The sequence below is a fragment of the Dendrobates tinctorius genome, unplaced genomic scaffold (genome assembly GCF_039654945.1).
Source record: "Dendrobates tinctorius isolate UK_male_01 unplaced genomic scaffold, ASM3965494v1 ptg000171l, whole genome shotgun sequence".
Classification (NCBI taxonomy): domain Eukaryota; kingdom Metazoa; phylum Chordata; class Amphibia; order Anura; family Dendrobatidae; genus Dendrobates; species Dendrobates tinctorius.
The window spans coordinates 13,251,045-13,273,716 of record NW_027361838.1 but is presented as its reverse complement, the minus strand read 5'-3'; the positions used below and the strand labels follow the sequence as shown (position 1 = coordinate 13,273,716).

The 22,672-nt window shown below is 41.5% G+C and overlaps 1 protein-coding gene across 1 annotated transcript in view; it reads left to right on the top strand.

Moving 5' to 3' along the window:
• The window catches only part of MYOM1 (myomesin 1), a 190,527-nt gene that overhangs the window by 121,046 nt on the left and 46,809 nt on the right, over nt 1-22,672 (top strand). The window contains exons 16-19 of the mRNA XM_073550891.1: nt 3,098-3,272; nt 4,532-4,653; nt 16,801-16,997; nt 21,255-21,381. Coding sequence (XP_073406992.1) covers nt 3,098-3,272; nt 4,532-4,653; nt 16,801-16,997; nt 21,255-21,381 — 621 coding nt within the window. The remainder of the gene's footprint in view (nt 1-3,097; nt 3,273-4,531; nt 4,654-16,800; nt 16,998-21,254; nt 21,382-22,672) is intronic.

The following is a 22,672-nucleotide window of genomic DNA, read 5'->3' as shown; positions in this document are numbered from 1 at the left end:
CTCTCCAAGCGTGTGACAACAGAGCTTCTTTATTCAGGAACAATCAGGAACAATATATAATGAGCTTACTAGATCAGGAATACATCATTTCACATGCTGTTGTGCAAATGGAATAGACAACAGATGAAAATTATTGGCAATTATCAGGACACCCTCAATTAAGGAGTGGTACTGCAGGTAGGGACCACAGACCACATCTCAGTACCAATGCTTTCTGGCTGATGTCTTGGTCACTTTTGAATGTTGGTTGTGCTTTCACTCTTGTGGTAGCATGAGACGGACTCTACAACCCACACAGTGGCGTAGCGTGGGGGGGCGGAGGGGGCGGTCCGCCCCAGGCGACACGTGTGTGGGGGCGGTGCGGCGCGGCAGCAATTCAATTCCTCTTCTCTGTCACTCTGTGGCCTGTGGGAGAACAGCGCGGACTCCGCGGAGGCGCACAGTGCAGGCGCTTTCAAATTCTTCTAGTACCTGGCTTGCTGGACTGGAGCCTCGGCTGCTGTCCGCTCCTGAGCCGGTGCTTGGCGGCGGGCGCACTCAGAGACCCGTCTGCTCCTGGAGGAGGTGTTCGCGCTGAGCCGGCGCAGCAGGACTCAGAGCGGATCCCGGGAGGGACACAGGAGCCGGTGAGTGAGGGGGACGGCGGGAAGCGCTGCCGGGTTGCCCGTGATATCTGTGAGGGGAGGACGAGGGAGACACGTGACCTGCCTGCGGCCTGCCACACACCGCCCGGTCAACCTGGTCCTTGACAGCCTCAGGCCTTGAGTCCTGGAGATTGACGAATGCTGAAGTTGGTTTCTTATTCGGCTATTTTTTATTTTCTGTTTTTTTCAGGTTTTTCAATAAAAATAAAAGTATATAATAAATATGCAATCATGTGTCCTTTTGTGAATACACTTAAAAACAGATAAAAAAAATTAGAAGGCTGGCAGAGAAATGGGCATCAAAGTGGGCTATGAGGTATGGTATTGAAGGGGTTAAATGGCTTTGTGCCACTGATCTGACACGTGATTTACATACCTTGTGATGCCACACATGAAATTCATGTCAATCCAGCCTGGCACAAATGGGTTATGGCCATCAAAACTGGCATCAAAGTGGGCAGAGAACCAATTTTCACACATGTGAATAAGTAACAGCTAAATTTAAGGGGTTAAATGGCTTTGGGCCACTGATCTAACACCTGAACTGGCATCAAAGTTCTGATGCCCAGAACCCATTTGTGCCAGGCTGGAGTGACATGAATTTCATGTGGGGCATCACTAGGTATGTATATCAGGTGTTAGATCAGTGGCCCAAAGCCATTTAACCCCTTCAATACCATACCTCATAGCCCACTTTGATGCCCATTTTTGTGCTAGCCTTCTAATTTTTTTATCTGTTTTTAAGTGTATTCAAAAAAGGACACATGATTGCATATTATTATATACTTAGAATGTTTTATTTTTATTGAAAAACCTGAAAAAAACAAAACAAAACCCAAGTTTCGAAAATAATTTGTACTTTCTGTTTTTTTCTGTCACATTATTAAAAATTATTATAAAAAAAGCCATTAGGTCTTCATCCAGCATCATCAAGAAGATGAAAGTCTATAAATTTAGAAATAATAACAGCAGACATCTTTGAGTGTAGTGTGGTCTTTTCAGATGCATCCGGATTATCAACGACCAAAGGGGCGGCAAATTTTTCGACCGCCCCGGGCGCCACAAACAGTTGCTACGCCACTGAACCCACACAAAGTGGCTCAGGTAGTGCAGCTCATCCAGGATGGCATATCAATGCGAGCTGTGGGAAGAAGGTTTGCTGTCTCTGTCAGCGTAGTGTCCAGAGGCTGGAGGCGCTACCAGGAGACAGGCCAGTACACCAGGGGACGTGGAGGGGGCCGTAGGAGGGCAACAACCCAGCAGCAGGACTGCTACCTCCGCTTTTGTGCAAGGAGGAACAGGAGAAGCACTGCCAGAGCCCTGCAAAATTAACTCCAGCAGGCCACAAATGTGCATGTATCTGCACAAACTGTTAGAAACTGACTCCATGAGAATGGTGTGAGTGCCCGACGTCCACAGATGGGGGTTCTGCTCACAGCCCTACACGTGCGACCCTCCAAAGAAATGCCACCCTACACCATTACTGACCCACTACCAAACCAGTCATGCTGAAGGATGTTGCAGGCAGCAGATCGCTCTCCACGGCGTCTCCAGACTCTGTCACATGTGCTCAGTGTGAACCTGCTTTCATCTGTGAAAAGCACAAGGCGCCAGTGGCGCCAGTGACGCCAGTGACGAATTTGCCATTCCTAGTGTTCTGTGGCAAATGCCAAGTGTCCTGCACGGTGTTGAGCTGTGAGCACAACCCCCATCTGTAGATGTCGGGGCACTCAGACCATTCTCATGGAGTCAGTTTCTAACCGTTCGTGCAGACACATGCACATTTGTGGCCTGCTGGAGGTCATTTTGAAGGGCTCTGGCAATGCTCCTCCTGTTCCTCCTTGCACAAAGGCTGAGGTAGCGGTCCTGCTGCTGGGTTGTTGCCCTCCTATGGCCCCCTCCACGTCTCTTGGTGTACTGGCCTGTCTCCTAGTAGCGCCTCCAGCCTTTGGACACTACGGTGAAAGACACAGCAAACCTTCTTTTGACAGCTCGCATTGATGTGCCATCCTGGATGAACTGTACTACCTGAGCCACTTGTGTGGATTGTAGAGTCCGTCTCATGTTACCACGAGTGTGAAAGCACAACCAACATTCATAAGTGACCAAAACATCAGCCAGAAAGCATTGGTACTGAGATGTGGTCAGTGGTCCCCACCTGCAGAACAACTCCTTTATTGAGTGTGTCTTGATAATTGCCAATAATTTCCATCTGTTGTCTATTCCATTTGCATAACAGCATGTGAAATTGATTGTCAATCAGTGTTGCTTCCTAAGTGGACAGCTTGATTTCACAGACTTTTGATTTACTTGGAGTTATATTCTGTTGTTTAAGTGTTCCCTTTATTTTTTTGAGTCGTGTATATACAGATACAGGATGTTCCTTCTGCAGCATGAAAGTAATTCAACTTTATTTTTTTATTCACTCTAACTTGTAACCTATCTTCCTGTAGATATCCCCAACCCACCGAGTAACCTTATACCTACAAGGAACACAGATACCTCTGTAGTTCTTACATGGACAGAGTCCAAGGATGCCAGAGAGCTGGTGGGATACTACATTGAGGCCAGCATTTCAGGATCCGGCAAGTGGGAACCATGCAACAACAACCCAGTGAAAGGCACAAGGTAACCAATGTTCCTGCTAGGGTTTAGTTATTTTCTTCTATGTCTTCATTCACATAGTATTATAGATACATTACCCATTACCAAGCATATGAATAATCTATGTTAGAAATTGTCAGCAACCCTCACTGTTCATCTAATTAAAGAGGCTGCAGGGCCTTGAAACTAGCTCAGAATGTTGTATAGCAGTTGTAAATGGTACTGTAGCTTTCTGCCTGCAAGTGAGTCCAGGTTTTCTTATGTGCTATTTTGGGCTGTAACATAATGTATCAAGCTGTCCAGATCCAATGCCTTGCAATAAAATGGATCAAGCTGTCCAGATCCGGTGCCCTGCAACATAATGTATCAAGCTATCCAGATCCGGTGCCCTGCAACATAATGTGTCAAACTGTCCAGATCCGGTGCCCTGCAACATAATGTATCAAGCTGTCTAGTTCCGATGCCCTGGAATATAATGTATCAAGCTATCCAGATCCAGTGCGCTGCAACACAATGTATCAAGCTGTCCAGATCCAATGCCCTGCAACATAATGTATCAAGCTGTCCAGATTCGGTGTCCTGCAATATAATGTATCAATCTGTCCAGATCCAGTGCCCTGCAGATTCTTCGATCAACTGATTGGCAGGGGGTGCATGGACTTCCACCAGGCTGGCTGTTGTTGAGCTTTTCTAAGGATAGACCTTACTTAATCTTTCATATTTTGTACATCAGCTGATACTAAATATTATCTAATTCTTGAAAATATCATATACCCATGAACGTTGTCTAGGTCTAGATTTTTGGCACAGCAGATGACTTATTTGTAGGTCCAGAATTAGGCAAATAGGTTGTTGGGGTTTTTGGTAATTTTTTTTATTTTTTTTTAACAAACAGCACTACTCCTGTTCATGAGATTTCTTGGTGATTACTTTAAGTGAATGAGCGGCAATATCAGACACATGTACACAAGTTGTACTATTTTGGGCGGGGAGGTGGGGGTAACACAAAGACTTTTTTTCAAGAAATCTAGCCCCTTTAATATCTAAGCTCTGGAGATAAAAAACACAAATGATCCAAAAATGATTTATGTGAGTTGTCACATGTCCTTTCCTTGATGTAATTTTCATATTGACCTTAATAACTAGTTCGATGGCGATGTTCACATGTTCATTGTGAGGTTTATGCTCTTGTGTTCAATGTTCGTGCTCAGTTCTTGTATTTCTACATATTAACTCTCGTTCTTATACTGCAAATGTGTTTGCTTCTCCTCTGCTGCACACAGATTTGTTTGCCATGGTCTTCTTACTGGTGAAAACTACATTTTACGAGTCCGAGCTGTGAATGCTGCTGGCCTTAGTGGCTATTCTTCTGACTCAGAGCCAATAATAGTGAAAGCTGCCATTGGTAAGTGTTGCTCATCAATGATAACAAGACTTGATAGTTTTTTGTACATTTATATTGCGCTTTTCTTGCTTTCATTGGTATAATGATCATGTAATCAATGCTGTCGCTTCGCACCATCACTCCACATTTCCTTTCCAATGTTAATTTAGCACAATCCAGCCGATGCTATTTGTGCTGTTCTTTGAGTACACATTTCACCTCCAGTGATGTTCGTAGCCTCCCTCCATGTCTGAAGTCACATCTCTTTATCCTATGGTATCTATGTAGAAGAAATCCAGATTTCATAGCCCAGTATGTGAAATCCATTCCTAATGACTTTGCACTTGCACTTCTGCACATTGTCCTGCCGGTAAATAATCTACCAGTTTCCTGCATATTGCATGGATCTATTATAATTGCATGACATAGTCATAGTTCATTTCCAGCTATACTAACAGCTTGCAACTCAATGTTCTGCCTTATGTTAGTTGTCTGTTTCAAATGTTGCATTGTGAAAGAAAGCATCATCATCATTATTTGAATGGAAACCCATCATGAGGATTTTACACTTTAAACTAATGTATGCACAGGCACTTTTATGCTGATTACATCCATATCTTCATTGTAGAAATCTGTTAAAGTTTCTGAGAAATGCAGCATTGGAATTGTATGAAAATGAGCTGCAAGTGGTTCAGGGTGGGACACTGCACTTGCAGGTCTCCTGCCCTTCCTCCTTATTTTCCTCCCACCGCCTGCTCTCTGTGTCTGACTGACAGTTCATTCTTGTTTCAGTGACCAGTCAGTCAGACAGAGGAGGCTGACAGCAGGCGGGGAATAGGGAAGGAACGCTGCAAGTGCAGTGTCCCACTCCGAATAACTTTCATTTACATTCAATTTCAACTTAGGATTTCTCAGACACAACAGTATGGATTTCTACAATGAAGGTATGGATTTGGTCAGTTTAAAAGCATTTTGTACATGCATGCCATTAATTTGCAGTATAAAATCTTCATGACAGGTTCCCTTAAAGTATACTGTAACTATTTTTTTTTTGCCCAGAATTAAAACATGAGAAAAGAATTTGGAATTTACATATAAATTGTATGTTTCTTTGTGAACCTATGTAATTTGACTGAAACTGAGGTTCACAAGGCTTAAGGAAGGAAAAATCTGTCATTCGTCATGGTTATTTTTGTTTTTTGTATCCTTGTGTTATGTTCCATTTTCAGACCTGACATTTGTAAAACTCAGTGTCTAGTTTTGTGTGGTGTGTTCATGTATTCAGCAAACAGGTGAAATGCATAAAAGCTCCGTCATCTGCCATGCTGATATGTTCATGTACATGTGACCTCTAATATTGGTTTGTCCAATGACTAACCTATATTTCTCTCAATTTGTAAAGGAATATATAATGTATATATTGTGCATGTTTCTGTGCTGAATTGATGTGACCACTAAAGAACAGAGGGCTTCTCTATAGCATCCAGGACTGGATTCTGTCTGTAGGGATTTGGGGGATTCTCCCCATTAGTTTTAATATGAGGTATCATTTTGGGGGGCCGTTTACTGACCTTCAGTATGTTCTTAGCATCCAGTTCCGGTTGTACATATCAGTCCCCTGTTACTTAGTGAACAAAATGATGAATCTTGAATATATCATCTAATAGCAATGTCTTTGTTATCTTCTGGATGCTGTAGGGGGAGGATTGCCATATGGTGCGTGCCCTGAACTGAGTGCTAGTGCTGATGGACTAACAGACTCCCCTGCATGTCGGGTAGTCAAGCATGAGTCCACACAGCATTCCCCCATCACAGATGCATTACCCAATAGCAGTGATAACACCAAAAATATCTCACCCAGTAAAAGTGGTAAAGCTGGACCCGCAGGAGTAAGTAAGATAAGTGCAAGTAATGAGTCCGAGACTCCCACCTACTCACCACAGAATGAAGGAGCTGAGCATGAAAGTAAGTGTGAAACCACAGCCTCTGGCCCGCTGACTCCATAAGTCATGGACAATCCAGTTCATTGAATATATGGCAAACAACTGCTAAAATGTCTCATCATCTCTTTATTGCCCAACACCAGAATGATCAAAAAATGGCCACGTTACTGCTCACAACCATTGGTCCACCACTGGATACTTGCCGGGGTGCTACAGTTTCACAGTGTGAAGTTTGTAACAGATAAGTAGTTAACTATTAATAAATAGTATAATGGTTCTTGATATGTAAAAGTTGTTTTGTAGTGTCTGCTGCAGAGGTATTATAATCGAAGGTATCTTTTATTTTTGCGGTTATCAGACATGCCTTTTCACTTATCCTTTTTTTTGCGGACTGGTTGTCCATGAAAAAAACAGAGACATGTCCTACTTTGAGTCGTGTTGCAGATCAAATGCACCAATGCAAGTCAATGGCACTGTCAAAAAAAAACTGACTGCACAATTTGTTGTATTTTATCGGATAGAGGGTAAGAAATACGTAAGCATTTTTTTCAGCAGTTGAGAAAAACAAGAATTTGTAGAAGCTGATATGCGGACCAAAAATGGGTCCAGCACGTGGACCATTTTTCACATATGAGAAAAAACAGATTTTTGAGACCAAACTAATTGGCACAAAGTGGAAAGCACATAAAGAGGTTGTTCCCTTTCAATTAAGATTGTCTCCTGGCTGCAGTTTGCTATAAGAAAACAGCAGTGCTGTAGTCATCTTTCCCGCTTCCACCAGCGAGTCTCTGCAGCTGCCCCTTGTACCTGGCATTGGCTGCCGCGCTGGACAGGTCGCCAGGTTCAGTGCCGCTAAGCGCACGGGTTGGCTGCTAAAATGCCAAGGTGATGTCAGAGCCGCAGCCAATGCCAGATACTAAGAACAGCATCGGAGGCTCGCCAGCTGACCCAGGCATCGTGAGGACAGTGCGGTTTCTTTTTTTTTTGCAGTAAACTGCAGCCATGGCTAAAAATTTATTTAAAGGGAACAACCCCTTTAGTGAATTAATTAGAGATTTACAGAGAACCAGCTTGTAAGAGGGGTGCTTCCTATATCTAATACAATGCTGTTGCAGAATATCATTAATACTTTTTAGCATTTTTTAAAAAACACTCTGGCACAGCTTTCCTGTAAGGAAAGCAAGCGTGTGCTCCTCATTCTTAAAGGGGCAGCACGCACATATACTAAATGCCCTCAGCTTGTTGCTGAGAGGTATTTAGTATAATTAGGACACCTACAAGATGACTCCCAACCAATTGCTGGGAGTCATCAAGTATAAAAGACTCCCTTTCCCTTAGGGAGTTGCCAAGCAACGGGTTGAATCATTAGTGAGTAAAATGTGCTACTAGTGAGTTGTGAAGTCCCCTGGTCCCGGAGCGGCCAGTGCCTGAACCTTGTATTATGGTCCATTAGAGGCCACACCTGAACATCGTCTCCCGGTTCAAGTGTGGCCAAACCCTAATCCAGTATCCTAGACCGGCGTGTCTCAGCCAAATCCGAATCCGTGTCAGTAATCGTTCTGTAGAGTTAACCAGAGCTTACTAGTCTGAAAGGAGACCTATCCCTAATCAGTGTCAGCGAACTGGACCCCTGGGATCTATTTAGGAGTGGTACCTGATGGCTACCTAAAGCTCTGTCTGTCTCCACCATCATGAGCTCCAATGAACACCAGGTAGCTGCTTAGCTACGACCCTTCCTGGGCAGGCCCAGCCCTGTGGCACAATGGGTTCACAAACCCACATGCACCACCATTGGGCGTAGCAGTAACTGTCAGCTTACCTGTAATTTATGTGCCCCTCTGGGTCTTTAAGAGACTGCCCTGCCATTTCTGCCCTGCCTATGTAAACTCACATGGTTACACCTATCGATTAGTCTGGGAATTTCTATTCGCTTCCTCATGGCCACCATGCTCCTAACTTTAATTTAATTTCAACTGTGGCCAATTTCCCGGGGCTACTTGGTAATACTGTCACAGTCCAAGCACTTGGTACCATTTCTTTCAAGCACAGATGAATCTAACTTGCAATTACAGTAGACCTCTTGCTTACAGAACACAAGTCTTTCACTAGATATGTAGGAGGAACAACTCACTTATACTCAAACCTCCAGTTACACGCTTGGCCTGATTCTGGGTCACTTTGTCCACAGTTCCATATCACTTCTAGACTTGGAGAATCGCCCCTTCAGCAGGTATCAGGGCAGTCAGATTCTGTCCTTGGTATACTCCAATACTCAGCCAATTATTCTTCTCAGTCTGTCCAGCAACTCCCTTGTCTCACAGTGGCTGCATGTGGAACCAGCACCACTTCGTTTCTCTGTGCCTCTTATTCTTTGCCTCCAGCCCAGGAGATTCCCTGTGACCAGCAATGCTGGCAGGGTTAGGCCCATCGCCATGTACATCAAGGTTCATCACACAACAGGTTCATCATACAAATGATGGGCAACAATAGGGACACAGCCAACTGGGCAACAATAAGTTTACTATAACAGGAAAATATGTGGATAACCCCCTTATAAGCTGGTTTATTATAGGGTAAATTGCCATCCTTGCATTTCTACAACTAGGTCTTTATGACCTTTTTATAAAGAGGCACCTAAAATATTGACAAGGTATTGTAATCTCTCAACCCGTCTGTCCTACCGGTAGTGTGAATTACCCCGAAACAGAAACAGCACTATACAAACTCATAATAAAATATATATTTTATTGAAACATATTAAAACAATGTACTGATGAAACCTCTGTTGTATGACACAAAAGGCTAAATACATCCTAGAGCATGGACTAATGTGAGGATAGAGTGAACCAGTAATGCTTAACAATGATCAACTAAATAGAGAAAGGCATTAAATTGCTAAAAAGTAAATCAAACTAACAATTAATTGCGTTCAGCCTGTAAAACTATCATAGCGAATGCTAGGTAAAGTAAGGTTCCCCATAGAACTAACAGCATGAATAGCACTGGTTCACTCTCTCTCCAAATTACAGAGACCACTGGGTAATTATCCTTGCAAACCAAGTATAAGCAAGTGCCCCGACAAAATTCATAGCTTACTAACACTGCTAAAAATAAGCTAATGTGAGCCTGTCAATGCATAACCCGCGGTCAAACAAAGTATTACGTCAATAGCTTACATGGATTAGAAATAGCCACGTGTCCCTCTCCCCGACGCGTGTTTCGTCCTCTTCCTCAGGGGGCGTATACGCGCGTCGGGAAGAGGGACACGCGGCTATTTCTAATCCATGTAAGCTATTGACGTAATACTTTGTTTGACCGCGGGTTATGCATTGACAGGCTCACACAAGCTTATTTTTAGCAGTGTTAGTAAGCTATGAATTTTGTCGGGGCACTTGCTTATACTTGGTTTGCAAGGATAATTACCCAGCGGTCTCTGTAATTTGGAGAGAGAGTGAACCAGTGCTATTCATGCTGTTAGTTCTATGGAGAGCCTTACTTTACCTAGCATTCGCTATGATAGTTTTTCAGGCTGAAGGCAATTAATTGTTAGTTTGGTTTACCTTTTAGCAATTTAACGCCTTGCTCTATTTAGTTGATCATTGTTAAGCATTACTGGTTCACTCTATCCTCACATTAGTCCATGCTCTAGGATGTATTTAGCCTTTTGTGTCATACAACAGAGGTTTCATCAGTACATTGTTTTAATATGTTTCAATAAAATATATATTTTATTATGAGTTTGTATAGTGCTGTTTCTGTTTCGGGGTAATTCATACTACCGGTGGGGCAGACGGGTTGAGTCATTGCACAGCGGCACTTGAAATTATTATTTTGGATTTGGTGTTGATTTAAGGTATTGTAATCTGCCTAAAATGGTGGATTAAATTCTAAATATCCACTGTAAATCATAATTTTGTGGGAACCCGGAATATTTAGCTGACATTGCAGACCTATCATAATGTCACACATGTACTTATACTGCATCTTTCAGAATGTATCGCTGCATGGAAATCATGTAATCCTGATATGGGATCTACTATCCGAGAAGTTTCCCATTCACACAGTGCTGTTAGAAGCAGGCTGCTTAAAAATGAATGTAAAAACTGAAATAAAGATGATATCTTGTGGCACTACAATTGCAGTTTTCACAGTTTTAGGAACATTTTGCTAGAAATGTTTCTGGTTTAAAACTACAGCTATGAATCAGGAAAACCTCTGATTTGATCCCATATCTGACAGTAGATATTTTGTACACTAACTAATAAGTCAGTTTGTAGCTGTTAAAGCAGATCTGTCACTAGATTTCACGATACCCACTGTATAAACTACTAAATGTGCCTAATGAGGCGGGTGTCATTAACTTTGAAAATCAACAGCCTGATATTAAAATGAGACTTTTATAAATTCATTTACACAGTGATAGAGTTTATGAGTACAAGTGTATTCAGACTCCAGGCGCATAGTCTGACTGACCACTGCAGCTTGTACTGAGCAGTGTGAGATCTCAGAAGCAGGGAGGAAGGACACTGAGGATCTGTCAATCAGCCTTCATATGCAGGGATTGAGGTTGAAATTTCAAAACGGATTATACAGCTATTCTGACGTGGATTTGCAAAGAAAGTACTCCAGTCTCAACAGGTCTGTGTCTATTTAATAATGTATGCGATTTGTATTGTGAAATCTGGTGACAGATCGGCTTTAATGTCATAAATTTGGAATCTTTGTGTTAATGGTATATGTATTGAAAACACAAAAGTTTTCAATAAAAGTTGTTCAAAATTTGCATGTTACTGCACCTGTCATGAGCTATTGAACAAATAAAACCAAATTTTAAAGTTTTTTGATTTTTGTTTTTAGATTTGATAGACTTCCGAACATTGTTTTATAACCTACATGTTTCAGATAGCATTCATAATAAAACTTGTCCCATAGGGCATGAGTTACTGTCTACACTGTCTAATACATTCAGCATGCACATCAGTTTAGCACACACGATATAGTCTCTATCATAACTCATTGTCCCCTGTGGAATCACAATAATCTAGCTGAAAAGAATCAGTGACTCCAGGTAGAATAGATCCACATTAGGTCAGGGTTCACAGTCCAGTCCATGAAGGCTTAGGTTAGGCATGATCAAATGCCACTGTTATGACACATAGCGAGGTTATACCATATACAGCTCTTGCAAAAATTAAGAGACCACCAAATCAAAAACCCTGTCATGGGGAGCCCATTCTCCAAACCTCTGGAATGTAATCAAGAGGATGATGGATAGTCACAAGCCATCAAACAAAGAAGAACTGCTTACATTTTTGCGCCAGAAGCAGTGTGAAAGACTGGAGGAAAGCATGCCCAGATGCATGAAAGCTCTTTTTAAAAATCACAGTTATTCCACAAAATATTGATTTCTGAACTCTTCTTGAGTGAAAACATTAGTATTGTTGTTTCCAAATGATTATGAACTTGTTTTCTTTGCATTATTTGAGGTCTGAAAGCACTGGGTTTTTTTTTTGTTTTTTTTTAATTTTGACCATTTTTCTTTGTCAGAAAAAAATACAACATTTTTTGCCTGGAAATTCAGAGACATGTTGTCAGAAGTTTATAGACTAAAAGAACAATTTACATTTTACTCAAAATTATACCTATAAAGAGAAAAATCAGACAAACTGAACATTTGAAAGTGGTCTCTTAATTTTTGCCAGAGCTGTATATCGTATCAGTGGAGTTTGACCACTCTTCTCACTGTTAAAAACTTATACACATTACAGTGATGCCAATTTAGCACCGTATCCTGTTGGATACAGTTGTCTTCATATGGATGCCTCATGGTCAGCTGTAAACTATAACTAACATCCAATGCAACCTCCTTAAGACAGGCCACATGCACATATTCAGTATTTGGTCAGTATTTGACCTCAGTATTTGTAAGCCAAAATCAGAAGAGGAACAATCAGAGGAAAAGTCTAATAGAAACCCGTCACCACTTCTGGGTTTATCACCCACTCCTGGTTTTGGCTTACAAATACTGATCAAATACTGACCGAATAATCAACGTGTGAACGTGGCCTAAAAAGAAAAGTGAATCTGACTTTGACTTCTCTAGCATTGCTGCTACTAGTGATAAGCGAGTGTGCTCATTACGTGAGTTTTCTGAGCACGCTCAGGTGTTCCCCGAGTATCTTGGGCGTGCTTGTAGATTATGGTTGAGTTCTCGCAGCTGCATGATTTGCAGCTGCTAGACAGCCTGAACACATACATGTGGGGATTGCCTGTTTGTTAGGGAGTCCCCACATGTATTGAGGCTGTCTAGCAGCTGCAAATCATGCAACTGCGGGAAGTCAAACATAATCTACGAGCACGCCCAAGATACTCGGAGAACACCTGAGCATGCTCAGTATGTTGGAGAACTCGAGTAATGAGCACATTCGCTCATCACTAGCTGCCACTTGATTCTAGCAATCTACAGTGTCACATCCATTCATCATCATCCACTGATCGGACACTGGTGACAAATTCTAGGGATATGCTTTAATTGAGCAATAAACTACTTTATAAAAGTTACTTCTAGTGCAGTGTTATGCAGATAGCAGACGCACACAGTACAGGGAGAACATAGTGAAGATAGAAGCTCACAGCAAGTGCTAAAACACCTCCCATTCTTTTCGTCTTGTGTAACATCACCACATCCCAGACATAACCTGCACTTGATTACCTTCACCTCTTCTTCTACAAAATATTTTCTGACTTAACACTTCCGTGTTCACAAATGTTGTAATATCTGTTAAATGAAGGGGCTCCACACAAAATAGCGGGAACATTGATCTTTGCAAGTTTTGAACTACTATGTATTTGGTGCCTACATCCCAGTTTCCCAATACATTTGCGCCATCACAATTTCTACATTTCAAAGATTACTAGTGTGAGACTGTATATGCCTTATATCAGCTTTATGCCTGTCTTTGTTCTAATAATTTATGGTCATTTTAAAATTGTCAAAAGGTAAGTAAAGGAGTACTTTAAATATATCCATATATTTAAAGGGAACTTCTCACAAAAAATGCTTTTAATCTGCAGATATAGGGTTAATCTGCAGGTTATTAGCCTTACTAACCTGCACAGTGCCCGCACTTAGCCACTGCAGGGAGAAAATGAACCTTGTTCCCCTCGGCAACGTTCAGGTTTCAGTCACCGGGGCGGCACCGGCACAGGTTCAGTCTAAGTATGCAGAGGGCAGCTGTAACTGCGCCGCCTGCCCTAACTGACACTGGCACAGCATTGGGGCCGGCTGTTAATCAGTGAAACACCCCTGTGACTGAAACCACGCCTCAGTGCAGAGCCAGCGGTGACTCAACCAGCACCGCCTCCATGACTGAAACCAAAAGCTGCTGGGGGGGAATAAAGTTAATTTTCTCCCTGCAGTATTCGGCTAAGTGCGGGCGCCAATCAGGTTAGTAACACTACTAACCTGAAGATTAACCCCATATCTTATGGTTAAGAGCATTTTTTCAGGTGACAGGTTCTCATTCAGTATTACGTTAAAATATTCAATGATCCATTTTTTGGGGTTTGGTAGATAAATCAGCGACACACATTCTGGTAATTGGTTATTCATTACACTGTTGTGCTGTGACTCTTAAAGCACTGTCTCTCATTTTAATTATGCTGTCATGGCATTAGTGTAAAAATGAAATCCAGAAAGGTCATTCAAGGTCAGAAGTATCTGACAGCGGGACTGGCATATAAAATAGGATGGTGTACGATAAATGTTATTCTCAAAGTTCTAGAGATCACATGTAAGATTACGAGAGAATAACCACATCACATTATGACTTGTTAATGACTGCCGGATTTATATATGCCTCTAATGTATTGTATCAGGTAAGTGTAGACCCACTAAGGTGCAATGATTGCAATGATATAATGTATGAATACAAACATGGCACAGATTTCATTTATGACAGAAATGTGGCATCAGTTGTATATTTTTCTATCTCTTTCAGTGGCAGAAATTGAGAATGGTAATTTTATTTTTAGTTCTCCAAAATTAGACCTAAAACTCAAACAACATGGTGATGACATGTGTCATGTAAAGTCTCATTGAATAGCAAATGAAAATATGCATCTGCACAATGGTAATGAATGCACACAATATCAGTGATAAGTCATACCAATTAAGAATATTACATGGTACTTAAAGGGTTTTTACAGACACAGATTATTAATGCTTTGTAAAATCTGTTAGAAACTAGGACATTTCATCATTTACTTGCTGCTACTCTGCTCTGTTCCTGAGCTGTCAGGCATGTTCAAGTGACCTGCAGCTTCATACTTCCTAATACAGTCTGTTCAAAGCACAGAGTAGAGAGATTTCATGTCTGTGCTTTGAATGGCTCAGCAGTGTGCTGTGTATGGTAATATCATGGGGGTGTGGCTTGTGATCATCAGCAAGCTTTCAGTGACTGGAGATGTGCGCAGGGAGGAGGAGAGCACAGAGACATTGCAAGTGACACACAGAACATGTAATCTCATTTTTTGCTTTTGGTCAGAAGGAGTGAGCTGTGTGTTCCAGAGTACTAGATTATATTATAGTAAATTAGTACATGTATGACTCATTGCTCCTCTATAATACAAGGGGCCTGTGTGGTGCCAGTGTCAGCACCTGTAACATTATTGACCGTAGAAGAGTGTCAGGACGGCACATACTAGATGAAGTGGGAAGAATGTTATAAAGGAGAACCTGTTTGTGCAGCGATTCATTAATCTTGAGACTGCACAGGAGGTTTCACAGGAGGTTTTAGGATGGTGATTTGCAGGTGGAGTTGGCAGGCACTGAGGATGGAAATATGTGAGCTGTGGGACCGATACAGCTCTGCCTCCTGGGAAATGTAGTCTAGAGGCACAGAAGGAGAGCTGTCTGGAAGTTCAGGTTATAATTATAAATAGTGGTGAGTGAGTGTGCTTGGATATTGCGTTATCTGAGCATGCTTGGGTGTGATCTGAATATCGCGGGGGCTCAAGTAATAATACATTCGAGTCCCCGTGGCTGCATGATTTGTGGATGGTAGACAACCACAACACATGCGAGGATTACCTAAAAACAAGCAATCCCCACATGTGTTGCGGCTGTCTCAAAGCCATGAATCATGCAGCAACGGGGATTCAAACATACTGCTTGAGACCCTGCAATACTCAGATCCGAGCATGCTTGGATAACACTATAACCGAGCACACTCTCTCATCACTACTTATAAACAAAGAAAAATAACAAGGTTGGCTGCAGGGGGCTGGAGAGGAGCTAAAAAACAAGATAAAGGCAACAAGATGATTTGGGGACCCATTACAAGGACAGCCAGATCATTGTTTTTTTTGTTGTATGTGTCTGAAAAACCCCTTTAAACAATGTTTCTATTATTGCATGTTATGGCATATCACTATCCATCACGTACTGAAGTTGGATTTTCGATTGCCAGGAAACCCACCAATCCATTTTCTCCACTGTGATGATCAGGAAAATTCAACAAAACCCCATGCAAGTGAAAGTTCCTTGCACAATAAATGGCCAGTATCTTGGTCACTTTATTTTCAGTCCTCACGAATCATAAGATATGGCATAACTTTATTAGCTGAGAATACCCTATTAAGCAAGTTGTTCTTCATGTAAGAGAGCCCAACATTTATTATAATAAGTAGATTCAAGAACTTCTTGTTATTTCCAATCAAAAAAGTAACAACTGAATTATTGACATAATACAATGATTGACATTACATATTGTAGGATTTCTTAACATTCAATTAGAACATAGAAATGTTAAGGATCCTTGCACCTCATTTTCACTGTGCATTGTCACTGGTCCTACGCTCACTATTAGGCTTTATTCACACACTAGTTAATTTAATCAGTATTTCATCAGTATTTTGATGCCAAAACCAGGAGTGTCTCCAAAGCACAGAACAGGAGTCAAGCTTTCAATGATAGTTTTTCTCTGTAAGTTCCACTCCTGGTTTTGGCATAAAAATACTGGTGCAGCATACTGACCAAATAGAATAGTGATGTGTGAATGAGACCTAAAATGTATAATTCACTTGCTTTTTTTCCGTCACGTTTGTACAGTTGAGTTCCCTGACACGGCTTCATTCAATATTAATGTGTTTTTCACCCTAATACGACTGTTAAGAGAATCACAAATAAACCAAACCTACTTGTCTAATGTTCATATGAAAACAGCGGTTCCCTCTGCTCCTTATGACATCACTGTTCTCGAGAGCGTGCGCGACTCTATGGTGATTGGTTGGAAGCAGCCGAAATTCACTGGAGGTGTGGACATTCAAGGATACTACATCAACTATCGGGAGGTTGTGAATGGTGTTCCAGGAACGTGGAAGGAGGCCAACATCAAAGCCATAAGCGACAGAGCCTACAGGGTAAATATCTCCATCATATATATGTATGTGTATATAAATCTTTGCTAAATAAGGTTTGGTTCAGGTTATCACCACTCAGAATCACAGTAAGTAGAATGAGGTATACTCTGGTTGCAATTCAACAGACACTGGAATGGAATGGCTGTCAGACGTGTAGAGAAGCTGATTTTCATAAAACTGTGCAGTGGTCTCTTAATTTTTGCCAGAGCTGTATATATCAGCAAATCCCTTCTGCAAATCCATAGAATCATAGAATCGTAGAGTTGGAAGGGACCTCCTGGGCCATCTGGTCCAACCCCTGCTCAAAGCAGGATTCGCTAAATCATTCCAGACAGATATCTGTCCAGCCTCTGTTTGAAGACTTCTATTGAAGGAGAACTCACCACCTCTCGTGGCAGCCTGTTCCACTCATTGATCACTCTAACTTTCAAAAAGTTTTTTCTAATATCTAATCTGTGTCTCCTCCCATTCAGTTTCATCCCATTGCTTCTAGTCTTTCCTTGTGCAAATGAGAGTAAAGATGATCCTTCCGCAATGTGACAGCCCTTGAGATATTTGAAGACAGTTATTAAGTCTCCTCTCAGTCTTCTCTTTTGCAAGCTAAACATCCCCAAATCCTGCAACCTTTCCTCATAAGACAGGGTTTTCAGACCGGTCACCATTCTGGTCTCTCTTTTCTGAACTTGCTCCAGTTTGTTGATGTCTTTTTTAAAATGTGGCACCCAAAACTGGACACAGTATTCCAGATGAGGTCTGACCAAAGAGGAGTAGAGGGCAATAATGACTTCACGTGATCTAGACTGTATGCTTCTGTTAATACATCCTAGAATTGCATTTACCTTTTTTGCTGCTGCATCACACTGTTGACTCATATTTAGTCTGTGATCTATTAGTATACCCAAGTCTCTTTCACATGTGCTGTTGCTTAGCTCTATTCCTCCCATTCTGTATATGCTTTTTTCATTTTTATTGCCAGATGTAGTACTTTGCATTTTTCCCTGTTAAAAACCATTCTGTTAGTTGCTGCCCACTGCTCCAGTTTATTTATATCTTTTTGAGTCTTCTCTCTCTTCTCTAGTATTAGCGATCCCTCCTAGCTTTGTGTCATCAGCAAATTTAATCAGTTTACCCTCAATTCCTTCATCTAAATCATTGATAAAGATGTTGAACAATACAGGGCCCAGGACAGAGCCCTGTGGTACCCCACTTGAGACATTCTTCCAACTAGATGTGCAGCCATTTACGACCACTCTTTGGGTCCGATCACTAAGCCAGTTATGAATCCACCTAACAGTTGCCTTGTCGTTTTCATACTTAATCATTTTTTCAATAGGGATTGTGTGAGATACTTTGTCAAATGCTTTGCTGAAGTCAAGATATACTATATCTACAGCATTTCCCTGATCCACCCAATCAGTGATTCTGTCATAGAAGGAAATTAAGTTAGTCTGATATGACTTATTAGTTACAAACCCATGCTGACTCTGTTTAATCACTTCATTCTTATCCAGGTACTGACAAACATGTTGTTTGATAATTTGTTCAAAGATCTTTCCTTGTATAGAAGTCAGACTCACCAGCCTATAGTTGCCTGGGTCCACCTTCTTCCCCTTTTAGAAGATAGGAACAACATTTGCTCTTCTCCAGTCTTCTGGGACTTCTCCTGTTCTCCACGAATTTTCAAAGATTATGGAGAGCGGTTCAAAAACTTCTTCTGCTATCTCCTTCAGTACTCTGGGGTGTAATTCATCTGGACCTGGAAACTTGAATTCATTTAGGTTAGCTAAGTGTTTCCTCACTATATTTCTGTTTATAGATATCCTGGATTCTTCTATTCCCTTAATAGGACAGTGAAGAATAGTTGATGTTACATTTCCTTTCTGAGAGAAAACAGATGCAAAATAGGAATTTAAAAGTTCGGCCTTCTCAACATCCTGTCTTACCATTTCATCATTTTCATCCTGTAAAAATCCTATAGCATCTTTGACTTTTCTTTTACTTTTGACATATCCCCAAAATCCTTTATTATTGCTTTTGACGTCTCTTGTAAGCCTCAATTCATTGTCAACTTTAGTAATCTGATTCGTGCCCTGCAGGTTCTGTAGACAGCATTATATTCTTCTTTAGATATGCCTCCCTCTTTCCATTTTATAAACCTTTCTTTCTTCCTTTTTAGCATGTTCTTAAGTTCTGTGTTCATCCATCCTGGTTTCCTTAATTGCTTCCTAATCTTCCCTCTTTTTGGAATTGTTAACAATTGTGCTTTGAGAATTTCATTTTTCAAGATTTCCCATCCTTCCTGGACATTTTTGTCCTTAAGGATATCCAGCCATTGGATCCCTCCAATTCTCTTTCTGAATCCCTTAAAATCTGCCTTTCTGAAATCTAACCTTGACGTCTGAGTCTTCACAGGTCTTACTCCTCTAGTTATCCAAAATTCTAAAATAGCATGGTCGCTACCTCCTAGGGTCCCAGCCACTTTTACCTCCTCAACCATTTCCTACCTGTTTATAAGGATTAGATCCAAGGTAGCAGTTCCCCTTGTTTTCTCCCCTACCTTTTGGAAGATAAGGTTGGCAGCAAGAGAGGATAAGAATTTCCTTGACCTGTTAGTTTTGCCTGAGAGAGATTCCCAACAAATGTCTAGATAGTTGAAATCTCCCATGACAACGATGTCATATTTTTTGGAGAACTCGGCCATCTGATGCATAAAGAGTTCATCCATATCTTCAGCTTGCACAGGCGGCCTGTAGTAAATGCCTACAATGGTGTCCTTTCCATTGTTCTGTCCTTGTATTCTTACCCAAACAGTTTCCACAGAACTCCCAGTCTCTGAAACTTCAATCTCTGTTCAGATATACGTGTTTCTAACATACAATGCAACACCTCTTCCTCGTTTATCAAGTCTGTTTCTTGCAAATAAGTTGTATCCTTCTAGCCTTGTATTCCAAGCATGTGTATCGTCCCACCAGGTTTCAGTGATTCCAATGACATCATATTACTTTTCCTGTGTTAGTAGTTCCAGTTCTCCTTGTTTGTTGCCCATGCTTTGTGCATTAGTATAGAAACATTTTAGTTTGTGACTGGTTTCTCTTTCTCCAATATTTGTATTATTTAGATTTTTTTGTCTTTGTTCTTTCCTCCCATTTCTAATAGCAGAGTTCTCAATAGTAATTGTCAGGTGTATGGCTTTTTCTGGCCTTTTGCTTCCCTTCCCGCATTGTTCTAGTTTAAAGTTCTCCTGACAAGTGTAGCATGGCGACTTCCAAATACATGTTTTCCAGTCTTCGTAAGGTGCACCCCATCTCTAGCAAGTAGTCCATCGTATAGGTAATTCACTCCGTGATCCAGAAATCCAAATCCTTGCTGACGTATCCAGTTGTTCACCTGCAGAATCTTATTCCACCTCCTTGTTCCATGGCCATCCACTGGGAGGATGGAAGAGAAGACCACCTGTGCTCCCAGTTCTTTCACTTTCTTACCTAAGTTTTCAAAGTCATTGCAGATGGTTTCCAGGTCGTTTCTTGCGGTGTCATTTGTCCCCACATGTATTAGCAGGAACTGGTAGTCATCTGTAGGTCTGAAGAGTCCTGATATCCTGTCAGACACATCTTTAATTTTTGCACCTGGAAGACAGCACATTTCTCTTGAGGTTATATCCGGTCTGCAGATAGCGGCCTCTGTTCCGCTCAACAGGGAATCCCCCATGACCACCACTCTCCGTTTCTTTTGCACAACATCCAGGAGGATTCTGAGGGCGTACAAGGTTGCTGTTTGTGGGCAAAATCTTATCCTGATGTATTTTTTCATCGTTCTCCTGTGTAAGAGCCTGGTACTGGTTCCTTAGCAGTATGGGTGCTGACTGCCTCCCGATCCTCCTGCTTCTCTGGGTCACATGTTTCCATTCCTCTGTTTCTTCAGGTGCACTTCGAATTTCTTCTCTTTCTGTAACATGAAGAGATAATTCTGCTCTGTCTAAGAACTCTTCACCTTCCTTAATGATTTTCAATGTAGCTAACCTCTCTTCGAGATTTTGCAACTTTTCCTCCAACATGGACACAAGCTTGCATTTGTGGCATGTGAAGTTTGGCTTTTCCACTGGTAGAAGGCTGAAAAACAGCCTAAATATAGGAAATTAGTAGCGTAACATTCAGCAACATGATTGTAAATGTCCTACAACTTGTATAACAATTGCTCTATTTTCTAATCAGATCAGATTACCCAGTGTCATGTAATATCTTTGATTTTGTGCTGCAGATTCTGAATTTGAAAGAAAACACAATCTATGAGTTCCAAGTAGCTGCTTGCAACATAGCTGGGGTGGGGACACCATCCCAACCAAGCAAACCATTCAAATGTGAAGAATGGACCATTGCTGTGCCAGGTAATTATCCATACATTTTATACATTATCTCCAATCCACACTGCTTTTATTAATGCTGCATGTATTGTGAAAAATAAGAATGCTTTAGAGAGGTTTCACACATTTTTATAGCATTTTTCAGAAAAAGAAAACATTTTTGAGCCACTTTTCCTACCATGTTTTGCCACATTTTCAAGGTACAGTGGGGAAAAAAAAGTATTTAGTCAGCCACCAATTGTGCAAGTTCTCCCACTTAAAAAGATGAGAGAGGCCTGTCACTGACATCATAGGTAGACCACAACTATGAGATTCAAAATGAGAAAACAAATATAGAAAATCACCTTGTCTGATTTGGCAAGATTTATTTTGCAAATTATAGTGGAAAATAAGTATTTGGTCACTCCTCTGTCCTCCACTCATTACCTATCATAATGGCACCTGTTTGAACTTGTTATCAGTATAGAAGACACCTGTCCACAACCTCAAACATTCACACTCCAAACTCCACTAAGGTGAAGGCCAAAGAGCTATCGAAGGACACCAGAAACAAAATGGTAGCCCTGCACCAGGCTGGGAAGACTGAATCTGCAATAGGCAAGCAACTTGTTGTGATGAAATCAACTATGGGAGCAATAATAAGAAAATGGAAGACATGCAAGACCACTGATAATCTCCCTCGATCTGGAGCTCCAAGCAAGATCTCACCCTGTGTGGTCAAAATGATCACAAGAACAGTGAGCAAAAATCCCAGAACCACATGGGGAGACCTATGAATGACCTGCATTGAGCTGGGACCACCGGAACAAAGGCTACCATCAGTAACACATTACGCCGCCAGGGACTCAGATCCTGCAGTGCCAGATGTGTCCCCCTGCTTAAGCCAGTACATGTCTGGGCCCGTCTGAAGTTTGCTAGAGAGCATGTGGATTATCCAGAAGAGTATTGGAAGAATGTCATATGGTCTGATGAAACCAAAGTAGAACTGTTTGGTAGAAACAAAATCTGTCGTGTTTGGAGGAGACAGAATGCTGAGTTGACTCCAAAGAACACTATACCTACTGTGAAGCATGGAATTGGCAACATCATGCTTTGGGGCTGTTTCTCTGCAAAGGGACCAGGATGACTGATCCGTGTACATGAAAGAATGAATGGGGCCATGTATTGTGAGATTTTGAGTGCAAACCTCTTCCATCAGCAAGGACATTGAAGATGAAACGTGGATGGGTCTTTCAGCATGATAATGATCCCAAGTACACCACCAGGGCAACAAAGGAGGGGCTTCATAAGAAGCATATGAAGGTCCTGGAGCGGC